Source organism: Ostrinia furnacalis, unplaced genomic scaffold (assembly GCF_004193835.3).
Source record: "Ostrinia furnacalis isolate ACB-3 unplaced genomic scaffold, ASM419383v2 OfSCF7454, whole genome shotgun sequence".
NCBI lineage: Eukaryota > Metazoa > Arthropoda > Insecta > Lepidoptera > Crambidae > Ostrinia > Ostrinia furnacalis.
In genome coordinates, this window is record NW_021137693.1 from 389,539 (window position 1) to 409,244 (window position 19,706).

General features: G+C 39.4%; 1 protein-coding gene across 6 annotated transcripts in view; it reads right to left on the reverse strand.

The window, feature by feature from the left end:
• Nucleotides 1–325: 325 nt before the first annotated feature.
• Nucleotides 326–19,706, reverse strand: part of Pfrx (6-phosphofructo-2-kinase/fructose-2,6-biphosphatase) — a 39,384-nt gene continuing 20,003 nt past the window's right edge. For 2 of the 6 annotated variants that reach the window (XM_028320802.1, XM_028320807.1), the window contains exons 4-10: nt 18,792–18,926; nt 15,147–15,311; nt 13,596–13,691; nt 11,084–11,302; nt 10,348–10,582; nt 9,159–9,286; nt 326–4,101 (exon numbers count right to left, since the gene is read on the reverse strand). In XM_028320802.1, coding sequence (XP_028176603.1) covers nt 4,015–4,101; nt 9,159–9,286; nt 10,348–10,582; nt 11,084–11,302; nt 13,596–13,691; nt 15,147–15,311; nt 18,792–18,926 — 1,065 coding nt within the window. In that variant the 3' untranslated portion in view covers nt 326–4,014. Of the gene's footprint in view, nt 4,102–5,363; nt 5,833–9,158; nt 9,287–10,347; nt 10,583–11,083; nt 11,303–13,595; nt 13,692–15,134; nt 15,312–18,791; nt 18,927–19,706 lie in introns of those variants that run through there. The other 4 variants (XM_028320801.1, XM_028320805.1, XM_028320804.1 and 1 more) reach the window with 3 other exon arrangements.

Below are 19,706 nucleotides of genomic sequence, written 5' to 3' on the forward strand. Positions count from 1 at the left end.
TTATTAACGTGAACCGAAGAACCCGGGTTTCACTAAATTAATCGCAGGAACTTTACTGCCCAACATTAAGAAGTAAGAGTAGTGTGTTATTAATTTCGTTTTATGTATTTTAATAAACTAGGAAATAAAACAACGACACCCACTTACATTACACTTATATTTAAATAAAAATTAAATTAACATTTTACATTATTACATTTAATATACATAGCCATTTGTAAAAATTCATATTCGTACAGCTAATATAATATGTATATCAATATGATTGAATGATTGGAGAGTAGACAAAACGATGTAGCATATAAAAATATAGGCGTGGAGGCACATTTTTCGGAAATCTCTAGCGCGGCTAGCTTAGGACAGAATGTAGTCCCGGATTTTGCCTTCAGAGCTGAAGATAATAATGGTGGTATAAAAAGTGGAACTTAAATCATGGGATTTTTTTTCAAACAAATAACACCAGTTGATATTCAATGTTCAGTGTTGTTTAGTCTTATTGAGACAGTGGCGTAGGTACTGTTTATGTCCCGTCCCGTGTTTCGTTCAAGTAGGTTTGGCAAGTTGACACTATTTAATTTCTATACGGTACGCACGTTCGTGTCAAAATAATGAATAAGGCTATCGGTTTTACTTTGAATTGGAGTTTTCTATTCGTCACTTTTTTTTAACTTTTTCAAAGTTTTCTAGCGATCTAAGCTAAGTTGTACAGCCAGATTGACTGATGACCATCATGCTGCCCTTAATTGGGCAATACATCTTTAGGACTCAAGGCGAACAACATTGCAAGGATTTACTAACTGGTAGTTAATATTTTGCCTGCTTGTACACATATTTTTATTGAAAAAACCTTTGTATGATTTAAGTTTCACTCGGTATGGTACTTCAATTTTAAGGCAGAAAGTCCTATTGAATAAAAATTCGACAATACATGTATGTATTGTACGAGTTTTATATTCAGATTTACATATTTTCAGCGGCTTATAAAAAAATAGCGTTGCTCAATATTAAAAATGGACAAAATCTACAGAGGCTCGGTTTTACATCGAATGCTAACATTAAATATGTAAACACATACAATATTCTATGATAGATAACATAAAATACATAATTTATAATTAGTCATCTTGATAATAAATAAACAAAAACAAAAAAAAAACTGTTTAAGGACGGCTGCTAAAAGGTTTTAATATACCTAAAAGCGTCACATTTGGATTAAAAAATTACATTATTTTGTTATACAAAAAGTATTACAAGAACATCGATATTAATATTTCTAGTTGACTTGCCGATTACAAATATTAAACGATAATACATCCATTTTAATTTTAAATGTCTTAAAAATGCCACGTTTTGCAAAGCCCGATATAATTTGGCCCTCGACTTTTCCCATCATTCGTTCCATCTAATAATAAATATCACTAGGATCTATCCATCACTAAATTCGTTCGAATCGGACTTTGCAAACCAAGGAATTATTTAATACACAGCAATATCTGGCGATTTGATATAAGACAAACTCTCTTATTCATAAAAACAAAAACAAAGACCACGACTCTGCTTCGGTTAGCAAGCATCGACTGTCACTTTCTGTCAAATGTCGATTTCGACGAGATGAAAAGAGACATAACAGTATATAACCGAGTGTTGTTTTACTTATTTAGTTTTTATAAATAAGAATGAGAGTATAAATAGCGGTGTTAAAATACTAAACATACCCGTCCTGTGGACTTTGTCCAAATCGTATACAAAAATGCTAGGCTAATGTTTGAACTGTAAGAAAAATTACTTAGACAGCTTATGAGGTCATTGAGCTTTATTGTAGCCACTTAAAAAACCATAAAGACATGAAAAACATTATAACGGTTTACGAGCATTTACCAACATTAAAGGACGAAGCACACTTATCATCCCGGAAACGAATCGTAACCGTATAGAGGCGGTCAGTATTCTTGGTTAGAAATTCCGTTACTGCAACGCATACTTATTCGCATCGTAACGTAAACGCCTCGCCTCGCGATACGGTGTTGATCCCTTTCCGGGTTGATAAGTGTGCTATGACCTTAAGACTGCTTTTAACGACATAAGCTGTCTCTGCATACAGTCAGCATTCTTGCATTGCATTCATTTTTAGTGATATATTGGATCACTGACGTGAAAATATTAAAAAGCAAATACACAGCATGTGTGTAATAGGGATAGCGCCCGCGCATGCGTTAAGGAAAAATATCGCTTCAGCGCAATCAAGCGATTACACACTTTTCTCCGTATTGTTAGTCGATCCTCAAATGTTATAAGACCCAAATTCATGTGTGCCATCAAAGGTTTACAATGCAAGAAAGGTCAAATTGGCGTACACGTCTTGTCAATATTTAGGATCGACGAATATAGATCGTATCATTCACGAAGACGCGCCCCACCATTCTTCCGCTAATGTTTGAGTGTTATCGGTACACGCTAAATTATCCATGAGTGCACACGCACACTACAATAATGACGCTCGGATTGCTCGGATCAAACTCCCCGCACCCCGCGCGATCTCGGCCAAAAATTGGTGGGGCGCGTCTTCGTGGATGAAACGATCTATAATACGGTACACGGCGTAAGAGCAAGCTAGATTGCGGTCAAATACCTGCCTTGTCTAGCATAAAAAAAGATACGCTAGCATAAAATAGGCTTGTTTTTGTATAAAAGGTATAAGAAAAGGAAACCGTTGGACATCAGAATCTTCGGATATTGTGGCCCCCCGCTGTTTCTTGGTGACGAACGGACATGAATGTAGCTTCCATAATGTTTTTCAATCTCATACTCTATGCATGCCTCGAGAACACCATAACGTTAAAACGTAGAATTTAAGTCAGGATTAAAAATGTTTGAATCAATTTATCTGTCTTTTAGGCCCATACAAAGAAATGAGTTCGTGCGGTCTCAAAAGATGTCACACGCCACGAAGCAGTGACGATTTAATATCGACGATTTGGTACTGAAAATTGAATTTTATTGATGTAACCCTTGATGGAACTTCTGAATTTTTCGCAACAGTCTCCTTTAAAAAAATCCAATATGGCCGCTTAAGATAGCGCCATCTGTATATAACATCAAACGTTAGAAGTTCTCGAGCCACGCTTTAGACACCGCGACTTACGAATTTAAATTTATAATTCACATCAGTCTCAAATTCATCTGCAGACACCAAGCTCACAAACTATGAAAGAAATGTTTCAATTTTCATATCGTCTCGTTAACATTGTAAAATACCCATTGGTCGCAACTATATTTCTATACAGATTATCCATTCTAGTTTTGTCTATGGAGTACACCTTTCGAGAACTTGTCAATGGTTTGAACAATCTTTTCGATTCATATTTTATGTAAAAATGAAACTAAAGAATAAATAACACTTGAACAAAACAATTGTAATCCAATAGTCACTCCACGGAAATGTTGAATAGTTACAAACCATAGATTTAACGTTAAAGTATCTTGTCTCTGGTCATATTTCATAACCATAGACAATCGCTCAATAGTGAAGGCACTGTCATTATCCCGAGATGGACGACAGGATTTTATTTATAAATAAATTAAAATAAATCTTAGTGCTTGAGTACACCACGTACTTTTTTTACTCGCGCCATCAACGCGAGTTTTAAAGCCGGATTTATTTTGTCTGACGTGTTTGACGTCACGTTTGTTGTGACGCATCAGAACGGGACACACAACACTAGTGTATGAAACCGATTCCGTTCTGGAGAATCACGACACAACACGAATAAATAAAAATCCGGCTTTAATCGCGCACTGTCGGCGCGTTTAAAAAACGTGGAGTGCACTGCAAGGCTACTCCAAAAGCTGTTCACGTTGTTTCAAGTCTAGCTGTCACCGTCGCTCACGCTAGCATATCGCTTTGCGTGAGAGGGATGGCAACTTTCGAAACTTCGTATAACGTTTTTCGTAGTAACCCCTTAGGCCCTAAAGATTGTCCAAACTTTTGGCAACTCACAAAGCTAATCATACAAGTTAATGCGCCTGGCTTTCCTCGTCTCCGTTGCTTTCTCCGTTGATGATCGGCGGCACGGGCGGCTTGATAGGGGGCGCTGGTATCACCTGCAAGAGCGAGACGCAATTAGTTGGAGCGAGAGGGATGTAGAGAACACAACATTTAGTGCCATCTATTACACAGTGAAACTGGATCTATAGGGTAAGTTATCAGTTTATCACAGATGACTTATTTTTATGTTTTGTAGTAAATAAGCCGGTTATAACTATGGATTATAAAACATGCTGTAATAAGCTGATAGCTGTAATTTAACTAACTTTAGGAATGCAAATGAAAAACAGTTGGAACAATGATTTAGTTTTTAATCACAGCATACTTACAGCAACGTGACGAGGGAAGTGTTCCATACAAGCGATATTTGTATGAAACGCAGACGGAACGCATGTGACTCGGCGGATTCATACAAATATACACTAATGGAACACACCCCACGAACACCATGTAATAATGTGATACCTTTAAGCCAATAGTAAAAAAAAACTCTAAAAGCCCCAAGTAAAGAAAGTTAGACTAATCTGTGCACCCATAGACAAACCGCACCAACACCAGAAAACAAAAAAGAAAGAAATTTTTTCAGCCAGTGACAACCCAAAATTAAAAAACAAACTAATAAAAGGCCCCCACCAAATTTGGAAAAGAATAAAGACTTAACTTTAAGATTTCATGTCTTCTTGAATTTGTGAATGCGAGTTTTCTGTTTTCAAATGCGTTAGTTGGGATGGAGCCTTGGTAAATTATATGATTTGGAAAACAAATGTACACACATTAAATTAAATATAGGACAATAGACCACGCGTATTCTCTTAAAATAAATTCGTAAGCTAAATTATTTCATAAAGTCAAATAAAAAAGTAAAAAAAGGTTACTACCTAAGTTAAAAATTACACTAGTTTTTACACAAAACTTAATTAGTTAGCGCTTAAAATAATTTTGATTGTTGCGCTAAAATTTTAGATATTTTGAGACAATAAGAGATTAAAGTCATAATATTTGTTCAAGAAAATTTTATATGTTGTTCAGTAAAGGTTTAAATTCAAGAAGAAAAAATATTTTTTTACAAAAACAGTCATTAAAGATTTACATTTACAAATATGTCGCAGTCATGTTGACATTTCAATGTAATGGGTCGTGGTTTGTCAACCACAGATTGGCAGGCAGTTAAATCAAAGACCGGACCATAGATATTAAGGACAAAATTGCGAATAGACAACATGTATTGGTGGGCTATCCTATTCCATTGAATATTTCGACCTTTCAGAATTGTGATAGATGGATAAATTTTGAATATTTTAAACTGCCCAATCGGTTGGGGCTACTCCATAATGTCGTTTACGTCTTTTCAGGTCTGTCTATCGCTATCGCTCATATCGGAATCTCGCTTCGAGTGAGAAGGATGGACAGATGCAGAAATTCGGTAGAGTTGCTTATTTATATCGACGACGTGTTTATTTAGTTTTTTCAATACGATGTTCAACTTTCGTCGAAAGTCTTTCGACAATCAAAGATCGGATTCCGGCCGAATTTTTCAACACAATGCCATCTTCGCTAGTGAGATAAGCTGGACTTCTCTTTATTAATACTATTTGTACCTTAATTGTCTCTGTGAATAAATCTTTGTATATAAAAACAACATGACTGGCAACACATCCATAAAGTAAACCATAGACAACCTAGCCCAAGGCCCCTCCCTAGTCGTCATGCGGCACTACTCTACGCTAGCTAGGCATGCTCGCATCACTCTTTGCGTACGTGTCCTCCGCGCCGTCCTCCTCCGAGATCTGTTGTGAACCAAAAGGGGGGTAAATAGGGGGTAAACTGGGGTTTAAGTTGTTTTGGAGCAATGTTAGATGATTTAATTTATAGTCTGGTCGCTGAGCACGTAGAATTTTGTCCATTGACCCAAGCTACCCAATCTTATCGCTCACGCGTAATTATATTGCTTTTGCGCTCGCACATTCACTGCGGGCGCCCGTTGCACAGTCGCGACAGCAATATAATTACGCGCGAGCGATAAGGATGGGTAGGTTAGGGTCAATGGACAAAATTCTACGTGCTCAAAGACCGGGCTTTAGACGTGTTTAGTATTAAGTTTGATTATTTTGAATTATTTTTATAAAAAACATATTCAACTGAAATGGTCAATACAAAAAGGTAAACATTGCTTGAGCTTGTATAAGTATTTATATCAAAAAATTATTGAATTAAAAGTCATGGAATAAGATTTACTCGTAATATTAACATCATATGCATTTACATTTTGAAAAATTAGAGCGTTTATTGAAAAAGAAATTAAATGAAACTGGGATCCACAACAGATTAAGAATTTAAAAGTAAGTTTTATAGGAAAAATTAAAAAAAACATTGCTGAAATAATAAAGCGAGGCATGCACAGACAGCGATAAAATAAAACTGTTAATTTTACGCACTGAAAAACAAGTGTACAGAAACATCAATAAGCAGTGTGTTAAAAATAGTGAGTTCAATAAAATTATACCTTATTTATAAATCATTATAATATACAAAGTAGCAGACGAAGATCGTTGTTAATCCTTTTGTAGATTGATATTTTATAGCGAAAGCAGAGCAGATACCGCTTGTAGTGAGGTATTGATTGTAAAAGCGCTTTTTATAAGCATGTGCGCAAATTATTTTTTAGACGACCTTTACGTTCAGAAGTTATCGACAGTTGACAACTAATTAATTATTATTTCTGTCATATTGAAGATCATTTTTAACTATGTACTTTTCATACATAGATTGTTTTGTTTCAATGACCTGCATTGGGATCTTTTATTATGTCCCTTGTGTCTCACTATAAAGGTCTTTTACAGGTAAAACGATACCTATTACTTAAAAAGGTAATTTGAGTGGCGCGTCTTGATGACACACAGGCAGACTTTAGTTCTTATTCCTTATACCATTACGAGTCATTATCGCGTGCGCATTCTCTATCTACACAACGCACACTAAAGCCTGGTCTGCGAGCACGTAGAATTTTGTCCAATGACCCCATTAATTAATTACGTAGAATTTTGTCCAATGACCCCACAAATAAATTTACGCGCGAGCGATAAGGATGGGTAGCTACCCATCCTTATCGCTCGCGCGTAATTAATGTTGCTGTTGTGCTCGCACACTCACTGCCGCCCGTCGCACAGACGCGACAGCAATAGATATAATTACGCGCGAGCGATAAGGATGGGTAGCTTGGGGTCATTGGACAAAATTCTACGTGCTCACAGACCAGACTATAGTTTTATAACCGCGTGCTCTGCTCATGCGCAAGTTGTTGTGCTAAAACGAGTCTTATTTCTACGGCATTGAAGTGCAACAGTTTAGGCGTGCATGTCGGTGCTAATGCAAGCCTTATTTCTACTGCGTTAAAGTGCAACTTAGGGGATTACGAACATTATCGGGACGGCACGGCAAAGAATTTTCAGGTGACGAATAATAATAGGCTGGCCGGTATTCCTAGGCATGTATGTGCGTTGCTGAAACCATTAACATTTCAATTTCGACCGTAGCGTTAAAATTATAAGGTAGTTATTATAAAAATCCTTGCGGTGCCATTCCGATAATGTGCGCAGTCCTTTCTAGAAGGTTTGGGGCGGTGAGTGTCGGAGCCAACAAGAGCCTTATTTCTACAGCAATAAGGTGCAACTCACAGAGGGTTCGAGACGGTACATGTCGGTGCTAACAGAGTAAATACAAATGAGTAGGTCATCTTCATAGAAACGCACCGAGCTAAATTTTGTCAGTGTGTGCGTGCTAGAGATGAGACGTATTTACTAGAACAGATCCACACACTAGGTATTTTACAGTACTAGGCGGCACCTATTCCATTTTAAAAAATACTTGATCCACCTAGTATTTTATAAATTACACGATTTCCGACCCAACCCTGAAAGTAATAGAGGTTATTATTGAATAATCCGTAGTCGTGTATTAAGCGCACCGAGTATTTCTCGCTAAGCTTATGTGCGAACGTAGAGATTCACTCCGTCTCTGTCTGACCAAACAAATTTGAGCGCGACGAAGCAAACGCACACAAACGTAGTCAAACCATATTCATGTAAATAAGAAAAAAGTATGTAAATATTTTTATGAAATTGATATCTTTTAAATACGCCAACTTTTAAGTTGACAGTCCAAAGCCTGTTGAAGTATGAAGGGATGAATTATATTATTATTCAATTTCAAATTGCATTATTCATACTACGGTTGTATCTTTTCAAAGAAAATTGTATTTTAAAGTCATATTACTTGGATTAGTCCGCACTAGTCGCGTCAAGTATGCTAAATTACTACGTACTAGGTGGAACAGGTATTTGGAGTCGAACAGGTATTTCGAGTATTAATAAATACTTGGAATAGGTGCACCTAGTATCAAATTTACCTAGTATAACCCATCTCTAGTGCGTGCGCGCCGCATACGTATTGGCGCGCTCACATACAAACCGCGCTCGTGCGTTTCTATGAAGATAACCTACTCATTTGTATTTACTCTGGTGCTAACAAGACCCTTATTTCTACTACATTAAAGTGCAACTCATAGAAGGTTTGGAGCGGTGCGTCGGTACTAATATGAGCCTTATTTGTACAGCATTAAAGTGCAACTCATAGAAGGTTTGGGGCGGTGCATGTCGGTACTAATATGAGCCTTATTTGTACAGCATTAAAGTGCAACTCATAGAAGGTTTGGGGCGGTGCATGTCGGTACTAATATGAGTCTTATTTCTACGACATTAAAGTGCAACTCATAGAAGGTTCGGAGCGGTGCGTCGGTACTAATATGAGCCTTATGTCTACAGCATTAAGGTGCAATTCACAGAGGGTTCGAAGCGGTACATTCGGTGCTAACAAGACCCTTATTTCTACGACATTAAAGTGCAACTCATAGAAGGTTTGGAGCGGTGCGTCGGTACTAATATGAGCCTTATTTGTGCAGCAATAAGGTGCAACTCACAGAGGGTTCGAGACGGTACATGACGGTGCTAACAAGAGCCTTATTTCTACGACATTAAAGTGCAACTCATAGAAGGTTTGGAGCGGTGCGTCGGTACTAATATGAGCCTTATTTCTACGACATTAAGGTGCAACTCACAGAGGGTTTCGGGCGGTGCGTGTCGACGGCGGCGACGGACAGCTTGATGTGCTCCTCGCGGCAGCCGTAGGCGACCGGCGTGAGTTTGATCACCGTGTGCAACGGCACGTGTAAGTAGGGCAGCTCCTCTGGAAAGGTTCATGGTGTTGTTAGAAATTGCCGCCATTTTGAGAGAGAGAGAGAGAGAGAGAGGGAGGGAGTGTCTGAAATAATAAAAATAACAAAATGTACGTGCACGCAAGCATTGCTCCCGTCAAGATTCAATGGGTTTGCCCCACTTTTTTGGTAAGGAAAACCGATTGATGGACTTCGTGACGCTAAAGAAGCACTTCCACCAGCAGACTTTTGAAAAAAGCTCAATGACGCTATTAGGTCTCTTATGCCCGTTTTCACCATCAATCCCTAATTTTTAAGTGACCCCTATGGTAACACATAACAGGAATTTTGTTTTCATAGGGGTCACTTAAAAATTAGGGATTGATGGTGACAACGGGCATTAAACACTTGTACCAGCACCAGACACTCACCAGTACACTTGTCGAGGCAATAAATGTGCAGACGCCTCTTTACGATCTGGTGAAAGACAATGAGGACACTCGGCTTCGTTCTCCAAGTCACCAGATCTCACAAGCACCTATCTATTATCCTAGCAACACTAGGCACTCACCGGCAGACTTGTCGAGGAAATAAGCGAGCAGACAGCGCATGACGGCCAGGTGGGAGACGACCAGCACATTCCCCTGGCGCTCCAACTCCATGATGACTGGTTCCGAGGTCTCTTGCAGTAGCATCACTTAGTAAATCACTTGTCGAGGAAATAAACGTCCATATCGGCCTGGTGGAAGACAATGAGGACACTCCTGGTACTTTAGCCGCGTCTCCAGGTCTCACAAGCACCTATCTATCAGCCTAGCAACACTAGGCACTCACCGGCAGACTTGTCGAGGAAGTAGGCGAGCAGACAGCGCATGACGGCCTGGTGGGAGACGACTAGCACGTTTCCCTGGCGCTCCAGCTCCATAATAACTGGTTCCAGGCGCGCCACCAGATAACATGCACTTACAGGAGCTCCAGAAACTTGATTGAATCCACCTTGATCACGGCCTGATGGAATAATGACACTTGTCTCGTTCTCCAGGTCACCAGGTCTCACAAGCACCATCCTATCCTAGCAAAATTTCGCACTTACCGGCAGACTTGTCGAGGAAGTAGGCCAGCAGACAGCGCATGACGGCCTGGTGGGAGACGACCAGCACATTTCCCTGGCGCTCCAGCTCCATAATAACTGGTTCCAGACGCGCCACCAGGTCTTCATAGCTCTCTCCACGCGGGTACCGGTACGCGAATTTGTTGGCGTCGCGGGCGTTGAAGTCGGAGGGATACTTCTCCTGTATCTCCGCGTACGTCATTTCTTCGCAGATACCCTGGAACCAAAGGTGCCTTGATGAAACTTTCGTGGACCAATAACTGTGGTTTTAGACGGTGCAGGTTAGAATCTAACCATTTGCGACGACAGTGTGTCAATTTTCAATTAGACTAACATAGAAGATGAAAGATGTCACATTGTCGTCGCAAATGGACGAATGACAAAGGGACAGTGAAAATAAAAAAAGAACACAAACGAATCTCTGATGGGAAACACAGGAGACTGTTCAAAGAATAAATAGATCTCAGGGTATCAGTGGACCTTTTGATATATCTCGCGGAAATCTCGGTTATTGATTGCTGACATTCATAACATGACACACGACAGTTATAAATAATGAAAGCGTCGACATAAATTCATGGCATCAATCTTGTTAAATGCCTTCCTTCTTTAGTCAGGACTCTGAAAAAATATTTTTCCAGCTTTCCTGCATTCGTCAGGACAAGTATTATCTGAAAGAAGACACATTTTCCGGCAGCTTCAAGCATCAAGCACTTACGGCATCAATTTCATTCAGGGCCTTCCATCTTTCCTGTGGCGCTTTGACGTCCTTCACAGTCTGTATGGCGCGACGCATCCAGGAGGTCCAGACACGGAGCCCTGGTATTTGCTGGGTATCGATATAACCCGCTAGGGCTGCGGCGTACTGGCGCCCGCGCGCTGATAAGGAGCTGTCGCCGCCAATGCGGCCTACTGTGTTATGGAGGCTTTCACCGTGCTGAAAACATACGTATTTACGTAATGTATGTACATTGATACGGTAAGTAAGAAACAAGGATTTTTCAAAATTAAATTATGATTTCGCGTATAGTCTGCGCGACTATGCGACGGGCGCCCGCAGTGAGTGTGTGAGCGCGACAGCAATATAATTACGCGCGAGCGGTAAGGATGTGTAGCTTGAGGTCATTGGACAAAATTCTACGTGCTCACAGACCGGGCTTTAGTTTGAACATTAAGCCAGTGTCAAGTAAACAACTAATAATTCATACATAAAAATGATGTTCTAAGCGTTTGTGAAGTTAGGGCGTGTAGAGAAGCTTGGCTCATCATCTGATAACTTTTTGACAGTGCGAGTCATATGGACTCGTTTTGGTAACATTTTACATGAAAATGATTTTGGTTGGTGGGATTATTTATTATTTTGATATTATCGTCTATCTAAAGCCTTTTTTTTATGTGACAGGAGGCAAAAGGGCAGACGGATCACCTGATGGTAAGTGATTACCGTCGCCCATAGACACCCGCAGTCCCAGAGACGTTACAGTTGCGTTGCCAGATAAGCCACACAACTATTGCTAGCAGTAGCTTATCGATTTCCAAACATGATGTTATCGATACTCTATCGATATTATTAATAAAATAGCCGGAATATCGATATTCAATGGTCACTGAATGAGCGTAGCCCTAGCCATAAAATTGGAATAGAATACCAAAAACGCGGGACGTTTGTTATAAATTGTATAAATTTGAGTCAGTTTTGACTGTGTTTTATAGCAAAATAGTCCGATTATAGACCGAGATTAAACGCCACTGTGATTAGCTTAATATGTTGTCATCCGTACCTAATTAGGAAAAAGCTTTTTGTTTAGTGATTACAACATAAATAACACTGAACAAACTAATAATAATCAAGAATGATAGACATACCAAGGAACCGGTTTCTTAACTACCATGCTAAATTACTCATTTTGCATGTACCGGTTTGTAAACAAAGCCATTAGCTGCGTGACCGATTAATAAATCAAATATTGATAAACATCACTTATCAACGCTAATGTAAACACAGTTTCTATGGACAAGTCGCGAATTATCTTGAGAGGTATTTTACATTATTTATTCAATCGCTAAGGTGTTACTAGGTCAGTAGCAAAAACAGTGATGATTAAGGATGAAAACTTCTCACCATTCACTTTATTTTCGACCTACAATCCTTTTCAGTGATTAAGAAAATTTAAAAGAGACTGTCTTGGTTTTAGAGAAATATCTATATTTTATGTTGATTTTTTTTAAGATTTCACCTCAATTGAACTCTATATTTGTTTACTTTCTGTGATAACTCTACTGCGACGCTAGCGTGTTAAAATTAATTAAATATGCGTCAGACAAGACAGGATTTAAATAAAATTTTGTTCAGCATTAACTTTACCCAATAAATTGACTGCACCAGGCATCAAACCTGCAGGGCTACTCCGAAAAACGTTAGCTAAAGTTTCGAATGTTGCCATCCCTCTTACGCAAAGCGAGAAGCCAGCATGAGCGACTGTGACAGATAGACCCGAAGCTACGTATAGTTCCAAAATACTAAACTGTCCTATCCATGACATTGACAGTTGGGCGCCACCGTCAATACCGGATCGCTGGTTCCGATTTTTGCCATGTTGGAAACCATATAGTTGAACGATGGTAGCGCCCCCCTGTCATTGAGTTTGGTGGGACAGTTCAGCGTGGGTCATCTATAAACAGCGTTACGGATCCTAATGCTATCCACTAACATTGGTCGAGCTAATAGCTGTAGCGCTTAACTGATTAGTGCCTGACGTAAGGGAGTGGCACGCGAGGGTGTTTTTTGTTTTGCCAAATGTCAGATCTTCAGATTTGTATCCTCTTTCACGTCATAATATGTCAAAATTACCCCTCCCGTGCCACACTCATACTTCAGGCACTAAGCTGTCTCCGTTAAGCTTCGGCCAAACCAACGCGTGTAGCTCAGACAAGACACGTTGATGTGAACTCATCGCTACAAATTCATACACGACATCTGTGGCCTGTAATCACGTATTTTGACACAGTCAAAATCTCGTTGACGTTTAAAAGCCGTCCTATTGAAATTCGTATTCACAAGGGTCATTTTGATAGAACGATTACTCGTTAGGATCGCAACTCAGCGTTTTTTGTCGTTGAAGTTTTTTTACGTGAATAAGGCTACTGATCGCCATCGCGCACGAAGGCTGCACGCGTTGGTTTGGCCGAACCTTTAAGCGCTAGATCTATAGATACATGAAAGTTCTTACCCTCGTGAGGTATATCGTCCGTGGCACGATGTGTATGTTCATTAAGTAGTACACGATCCGGCTCTGAATGTGGCCCTCGTGCTTGTGAACCACTACCTGTTAACAAATACGTTGCTTTCATTAAACACGTGAAATTACTAATATATTTTAAATAACAATAAATTAGTGTGAAGCAATCGAAAAGTATTAGAATACACGAGGAGTAGGAATAGAAGATTATAAAGTTGTTAAACTAAAGCCCGGTCTCTGAGCACGTAGAATTTTGTCCAATGACCCCAAGCTACCCATCCTTAACCCTCGCGCGTTTTTATGTTGCTATTGCGCTCGCACACTCACTGCGGGCGCACGTCGCACAGTCGCGACAGCAATATAATTACGCGCGAGCGATAAGGATGGGTAGCTTGGGGTCAATGGACAAAATTCTACGTGCTCAGCGACCAGACTACAGGAAAAACGTCTTCTAATCGTATCATGCATAAGATGAATAAACATGGGTCATATTTATAAAAATAAGAATAACATGGCATGGCAATAAGAAGAAACTAAATCAGCAATGAATTAGTTTTCTAAGCAATAATTTAATAAATTGTTAGTAAAAGCTAAAAAGATATTATTTTATTAGTGTACAGATATCTAAACTAATAATATAAAGCTGAAGAGTTTGTTTGTTTGAACGCGCTAATCTCAGGAACTACTGGACCGATTTCAAAAATTCTTTCACTGTTGGATATGTACGCGATCTCTGAGTACTATAGGCTATGATGTACTACGGGGGAAGCCGGGGCAGACCGCTAGTCTATATTATATAAAGCTCGATTCCTACTCACTGACTGACTCACTGATCAGGGGTATTTTTGGGGTATTTAGAGGGGAGACTTGTTAAAGGATTTTTGGTGTATCTGTAATATCATGTAAAAATCATCATACAAAAAAGTGTTATCGTTTACCAGATTAATTGAGTTGCCGACAGAATGGAGTTAAGATTCATACCAAATCTATTGGAGAATCCTAGTTTAAAGCTTTTCAATTTTTAATTATGTCTCACTCTATTTGAGCATTTTGAGCTCGTTGGTGAAAAAAGGTTAAGATTATATTTATTTAATTAAAATGGATGGAGTAGGTGAATGCATTTGTTATTATTACGATTTGATGATTTAGACGTGGTTTTCGGCAAATGATTTGATTAGATAGTATTTTATGTGTAAATTCACCGAAGGGCATGCAATAAGTCAACTTTATAAACTTTTGTTACAGTACATTTTTAAAGTCCAACAGTAACTAGCAAGAGATTTTGAAATCTAAATAGATATTTTAAAAAGTTTAAATCCATTGTAGTACTTTTTTACATGCAATAGGTCGAAAATTGGCATAGATATAGGAGCAAATAGTAATACATAAATAAATGGATTGGACTACTACTACTACATAATGATGACAATAATAAATAAAAAATAAATTAAAAACCAACCAACCAATTGTTAACATAGACATAAGAAGCCCCTAAATCTACCCCCACCAAAGAAAGAGTGCCCTACATACAGTTTTCATCACCTTCTCTCCGGTGTCATAAATCTTCATGAAGCTGTACTCCGACTCGAGCCGCTCGTCCAGCGGTTCGTATTTCTCTTTGTAATGCTCTATCCTGAGCAGAAAGTCGTTTAGCACGTTGTCCGTGTTTTGGATGTTTGTGTAGTCCGGGCTGCTTACTTTTACTTCCTGGAAATAAAAAAACATAATTTTATTTTTCGTAAATCCGTCAACGAACTAAAGTCGCTGACATAGCCCGACGGATTAGCAAGCTGAAGTGGCAATGGGCAGGGCACATAGTACGCAGAACTGACGGCCGATGGGGCAGCAAGCTTCTGGAGTGGAGGCCGCGTACCGGAAAACGCAGCGTGGGACGTCCACCTACAAGGTGGACCGACGACATAGTAAAGGTAGCAGGGAAGCGCTGGACGCAGGCCGCAGACCAATCGATCAACGTGGAAAGCATTAGGGGAGGCCTATGTTCAGCAGTGGACGTCCTATGGCTGAAATGATGATGATGATGATGATTTTATTTTTGCAAGTAGGCTTTATGAAAGCACTTTTAGCCACAGCGCACATTGGGCGACTCCGCGACGACAAGCTAATACTATGAAATGATGCGCGTATGCGTTTTGTGGCCGCGTCTGTCGCTGCGTTTTGTATTTACTTTGGTTTCGTTGCCCAATGTGCGCTATTAACCCTACCACTTCATCGGGACAATAAATGGGCCAGTGCTGTACGTCATAATGTTATACCTACTCAGGCACTTACTTGGTTATGCGCTATCTATACCTATAGTAGTTAAAGAGATGGACTCTCGATTGTGAGGACCTGGGTTTGAGACCCAGATGAAACGAATATTAAAAATTACTTTTTTTAATTATTTGATTATACAAAAACAAATGCTTTGGGTCATTGGATGTCATGTACAATCATGTTAGTCTGATAGAGCCATGTCAGTCATCGTGACTCGTAAAGTTGTGACCTGTTTATTTATTTTTAATTAATTTGTCCGCTTCAAACCACATAGAGATGAAACATATTCAAATCAAGAATCATTTCATAACCATATAGTCCAGTCAATAAAGCATTATAGATGGAAAACTGTAGAACACAATTTCTGACCTCGGGACTTTATTTAGCCTAGTTAGGAGGTGAACATAGCAAAAGTCCCCGCCCTTAGCCCTTGAGCCGGCGGGGAGAGGGGGGTTTAAAGGTACCACTTTTCGGTTTTTCGCTTAATCCTCGGAAACTATGCGTCCTAGTGACATGACTACTATGAACCAAATAAAGCTTATTCAATTTGCTACAGGCGAGACCGTCAAGTTTTTCTATATCTTGTATAGTTTTTGCGGCATCTGCTCTAGAAGGTCTGTAAAATTGGAAATTTTATTTTTGTCTTATGTGTTTCTATCAGGAGAAAATCGACTAAATCAACATTGAGCAAACACTATAGACATGCGGGAGCATGTTAAGCCTAGTTCCAGGGAGGGGACTGCACCGTGCGTATATTTAGACGAACCAATTGTAGCCACTTTTGACTCCTCATCATTCAAAAACTACTGTGCATTAACACTTCAAATTTGGCTCATATGTTGAGACTTGCAAGATATACATCAGCTTCAAATTTCATAAATATGCCTTAAACGGTTCTTTAGGTATTGACGTCCAAAAATCTACATGTCTGACCTATAGACCAAATTCTAACCACTTCCAGATGACCTCGAAGGTTCAAATTTTGCATCCAGAAAAGTAGTTATGTAAATACAAAGGAACAAATAAAAAACCAGTAAATTTTAACATTTCACAGGTGATAGATAGATTTTAGTGTTCTAAATGTCGATTTTTGAACGTCAATACCTAAATAACCGTTTGAGGTATATTTATGAAATTTGAAGCTGATGTATATCTTGCAAGTCTCAATACATGAGCCAAATTTGAAGTGTTAATGCACAGTACTTTTTGAATGATGAGGAGTTAAAAGTGGCTACAATTGGTTCGTCTAAATATACGCACTGTGCAGTCCCCTCCCTGGAACTAGGCTTAACATGCTCCCGCATGTCTATAGTGTTTGCTCAATGTTGATTTAGTTGATTTTCTCCTGATAGGAACATATAAGACAAAAATAAAATTTCCAATTTTACAGACCTTCGAGAGCAGATGCCGCAAAAACTATACAAGATATAAAAAAACTTGACGGTCTCGCCTGTAGCAAATTGAATAAGCTTTATTTGGTTCCTAGTAGTCATGTCACTAGGACGCATAGTTTCCGAGAATTAAGCGAAAAACCGAAAAGTGGTACCTTTAAACCTCCCTCCCCCCGCCGGCTCAAGGGCTAAGGGCGGGGACTTTTGCTATGTTCACCTCCTAACTAGGCTAAATAAAGTCCCGAGGTCAGAAATTGTGTTCCACGGATTTCTCTCTACACCGTCGTTAAGGCATTCATTGACTGGACTAATACTTAAACTAAAACTTTGTATAATTCCTAGAAAATGCATTTGTTTGCTTAAATAAAGGATAACAAAAGTAAATACCTAGTCCATAAACAAGCAAAACCAAGTCATGTGCAAACTGCAAAGTAAAGAACTTTGCACAACACATTTCATATGTAAACAGGTGGGCATGTGACACTGCGCATCGCGCATCAATTGAGTTAGCAACACGCGAGTTCAATGCGGTGACCTTAAACTTGCTACTGCGCCGAATGGACACAATGGACAGACGGTATGTGACGAAACGACGCATCGTATGCATAATCAATAAATTGAACTCTTAGATTAGGCGCAGACCACCGATTTTTAGCTGTCGGGCTGTTGATCAGTTTTGAAAGTGCGCATATTATACCGATTTGGTATCAACCGACTCTTCATACAAATTAGAATCGAGCCCAACTATCGGCCAACTAAAAGTCGGTGGTCTACGCCTATGTTGAAGATGATGATTTTAAATCATCTACGAAAACGTGGCCCATTTTTGTTTGTGCTCATAAAAAGTATATCTATTCTATTGCATGGTAACGAGATTAATTCAATCTCGAGAAACTATCGAGAAACTATAACCCAATCGTTCAATGTAAATCGGGCGATGTTGGGCTGAGTTTACTACTTGAACTTGAATTTCATCAAACTATACAAATGGGTATGTGAGATATTAGGCCTTTTTCAAATAATTAGTTTTAAGCCAGACGTTATTCGTCCGTTTGCAGAACTACAGATGGAAAATTGTATGATAGGCTACTTTGGAATAAAAAAATGACAAGGGCTGAGTTGCACCACCTAACTTTGACCGTAACTATGTATAACGATAGCCGGTGTATTTTATATGGAGTTTGTCAAATTCTTGACGTTTGTTAAAGTCAAAATTAGATGGTGCAACTCAGCCTTAGTGTGCGGTCTTGCAAACGCACGGCTGACGTCCTGCTAAAAACGTCTAATTTGATACAGCATAAGGCCCAGAACAGACGGTGAAACGCAACTACAACGAAACTGCAACTATCTGAAGATTCCGATGAATGAAACTGAAAGTTTCAAACTGGTCGCGTCATGTGTGGTTTCTCAACGGACGCTATGGCAGAAACTTAGATGCAACTCAAAAGTAACTAGCAGTTGCAGTTTCGTTGCAGATGCGTTTCACCGTCTGTTCTGGCCTAAGGGTGTAGTGAGTACTCACCATAATATTCTGCTCAATGATCCGCGGGTCGTCGCAGATGGACTCCACGAAGAACAGCTTGAAGCCCATCTTGTGCACCACGATGTCGCGGATCATGCGCCGGCGGTCGAGCGTCGAGTTCGTGGCGTCGAACACCTGGAAATAGCATTCTTTGTTTAAGGACGTAGGTAATAAGAACCATTTTTGCAAATTATATCAATCGATTAGCACGTCTAGCGGTCACAGAGTTCAAACTTCCGAATCAAATACAGTTTGTAGTCAGTTCAATAGATCTACATGTTAATGTGGGGTTAGCATCTACTAGATGACATAACTAGATTAGTTTTTAGATATCGTCTCTTGTCATCATCTTTTTATTGGCTCGGTGCAACTGTACCCTTAAAAATGTTGACGTCTCAGTCAGTCAGGTCTTTTCTGCACTCCCCAAGATATGCGCCTTGAGCTTGGCCCAAGCTCAAGGTAACTAGGGTGGTGGATGCTTGGGCATCCACCACCCTAGTTACGCCACTGTTGCTATCTGGCAACTTGAAATCAAAATCAAAATTATCTTTATTTGTTTAGACTAATTAAATTAGTTCTTGCAAATCGTCAAATGCTCTTAAGGAGCCTATACATGTCTCATTCTTTTTTTGCCCTACCACTGCTACTACTTGAGGGACCATTCTCTTGCTTTACACCTGCTGTTGCTATATGGCAGGGGTGGCCAAACTTTTGAAATGTGAGGTCTTATGCTCGAAAATATTTCTTGCGGTCGACTGCAAGGTAGTAGAAGAGTGAAATAAAACATTTTAGCAGAAACAATACCCACGTTACGACTGACCGAAGCGTATGAGTACCTTTATTTATAGGTAGATAGACAGTCAATGTTCTTGGCGCGAATAGTACATTTTAAAATAAGTTCAGTTTATTTAACTC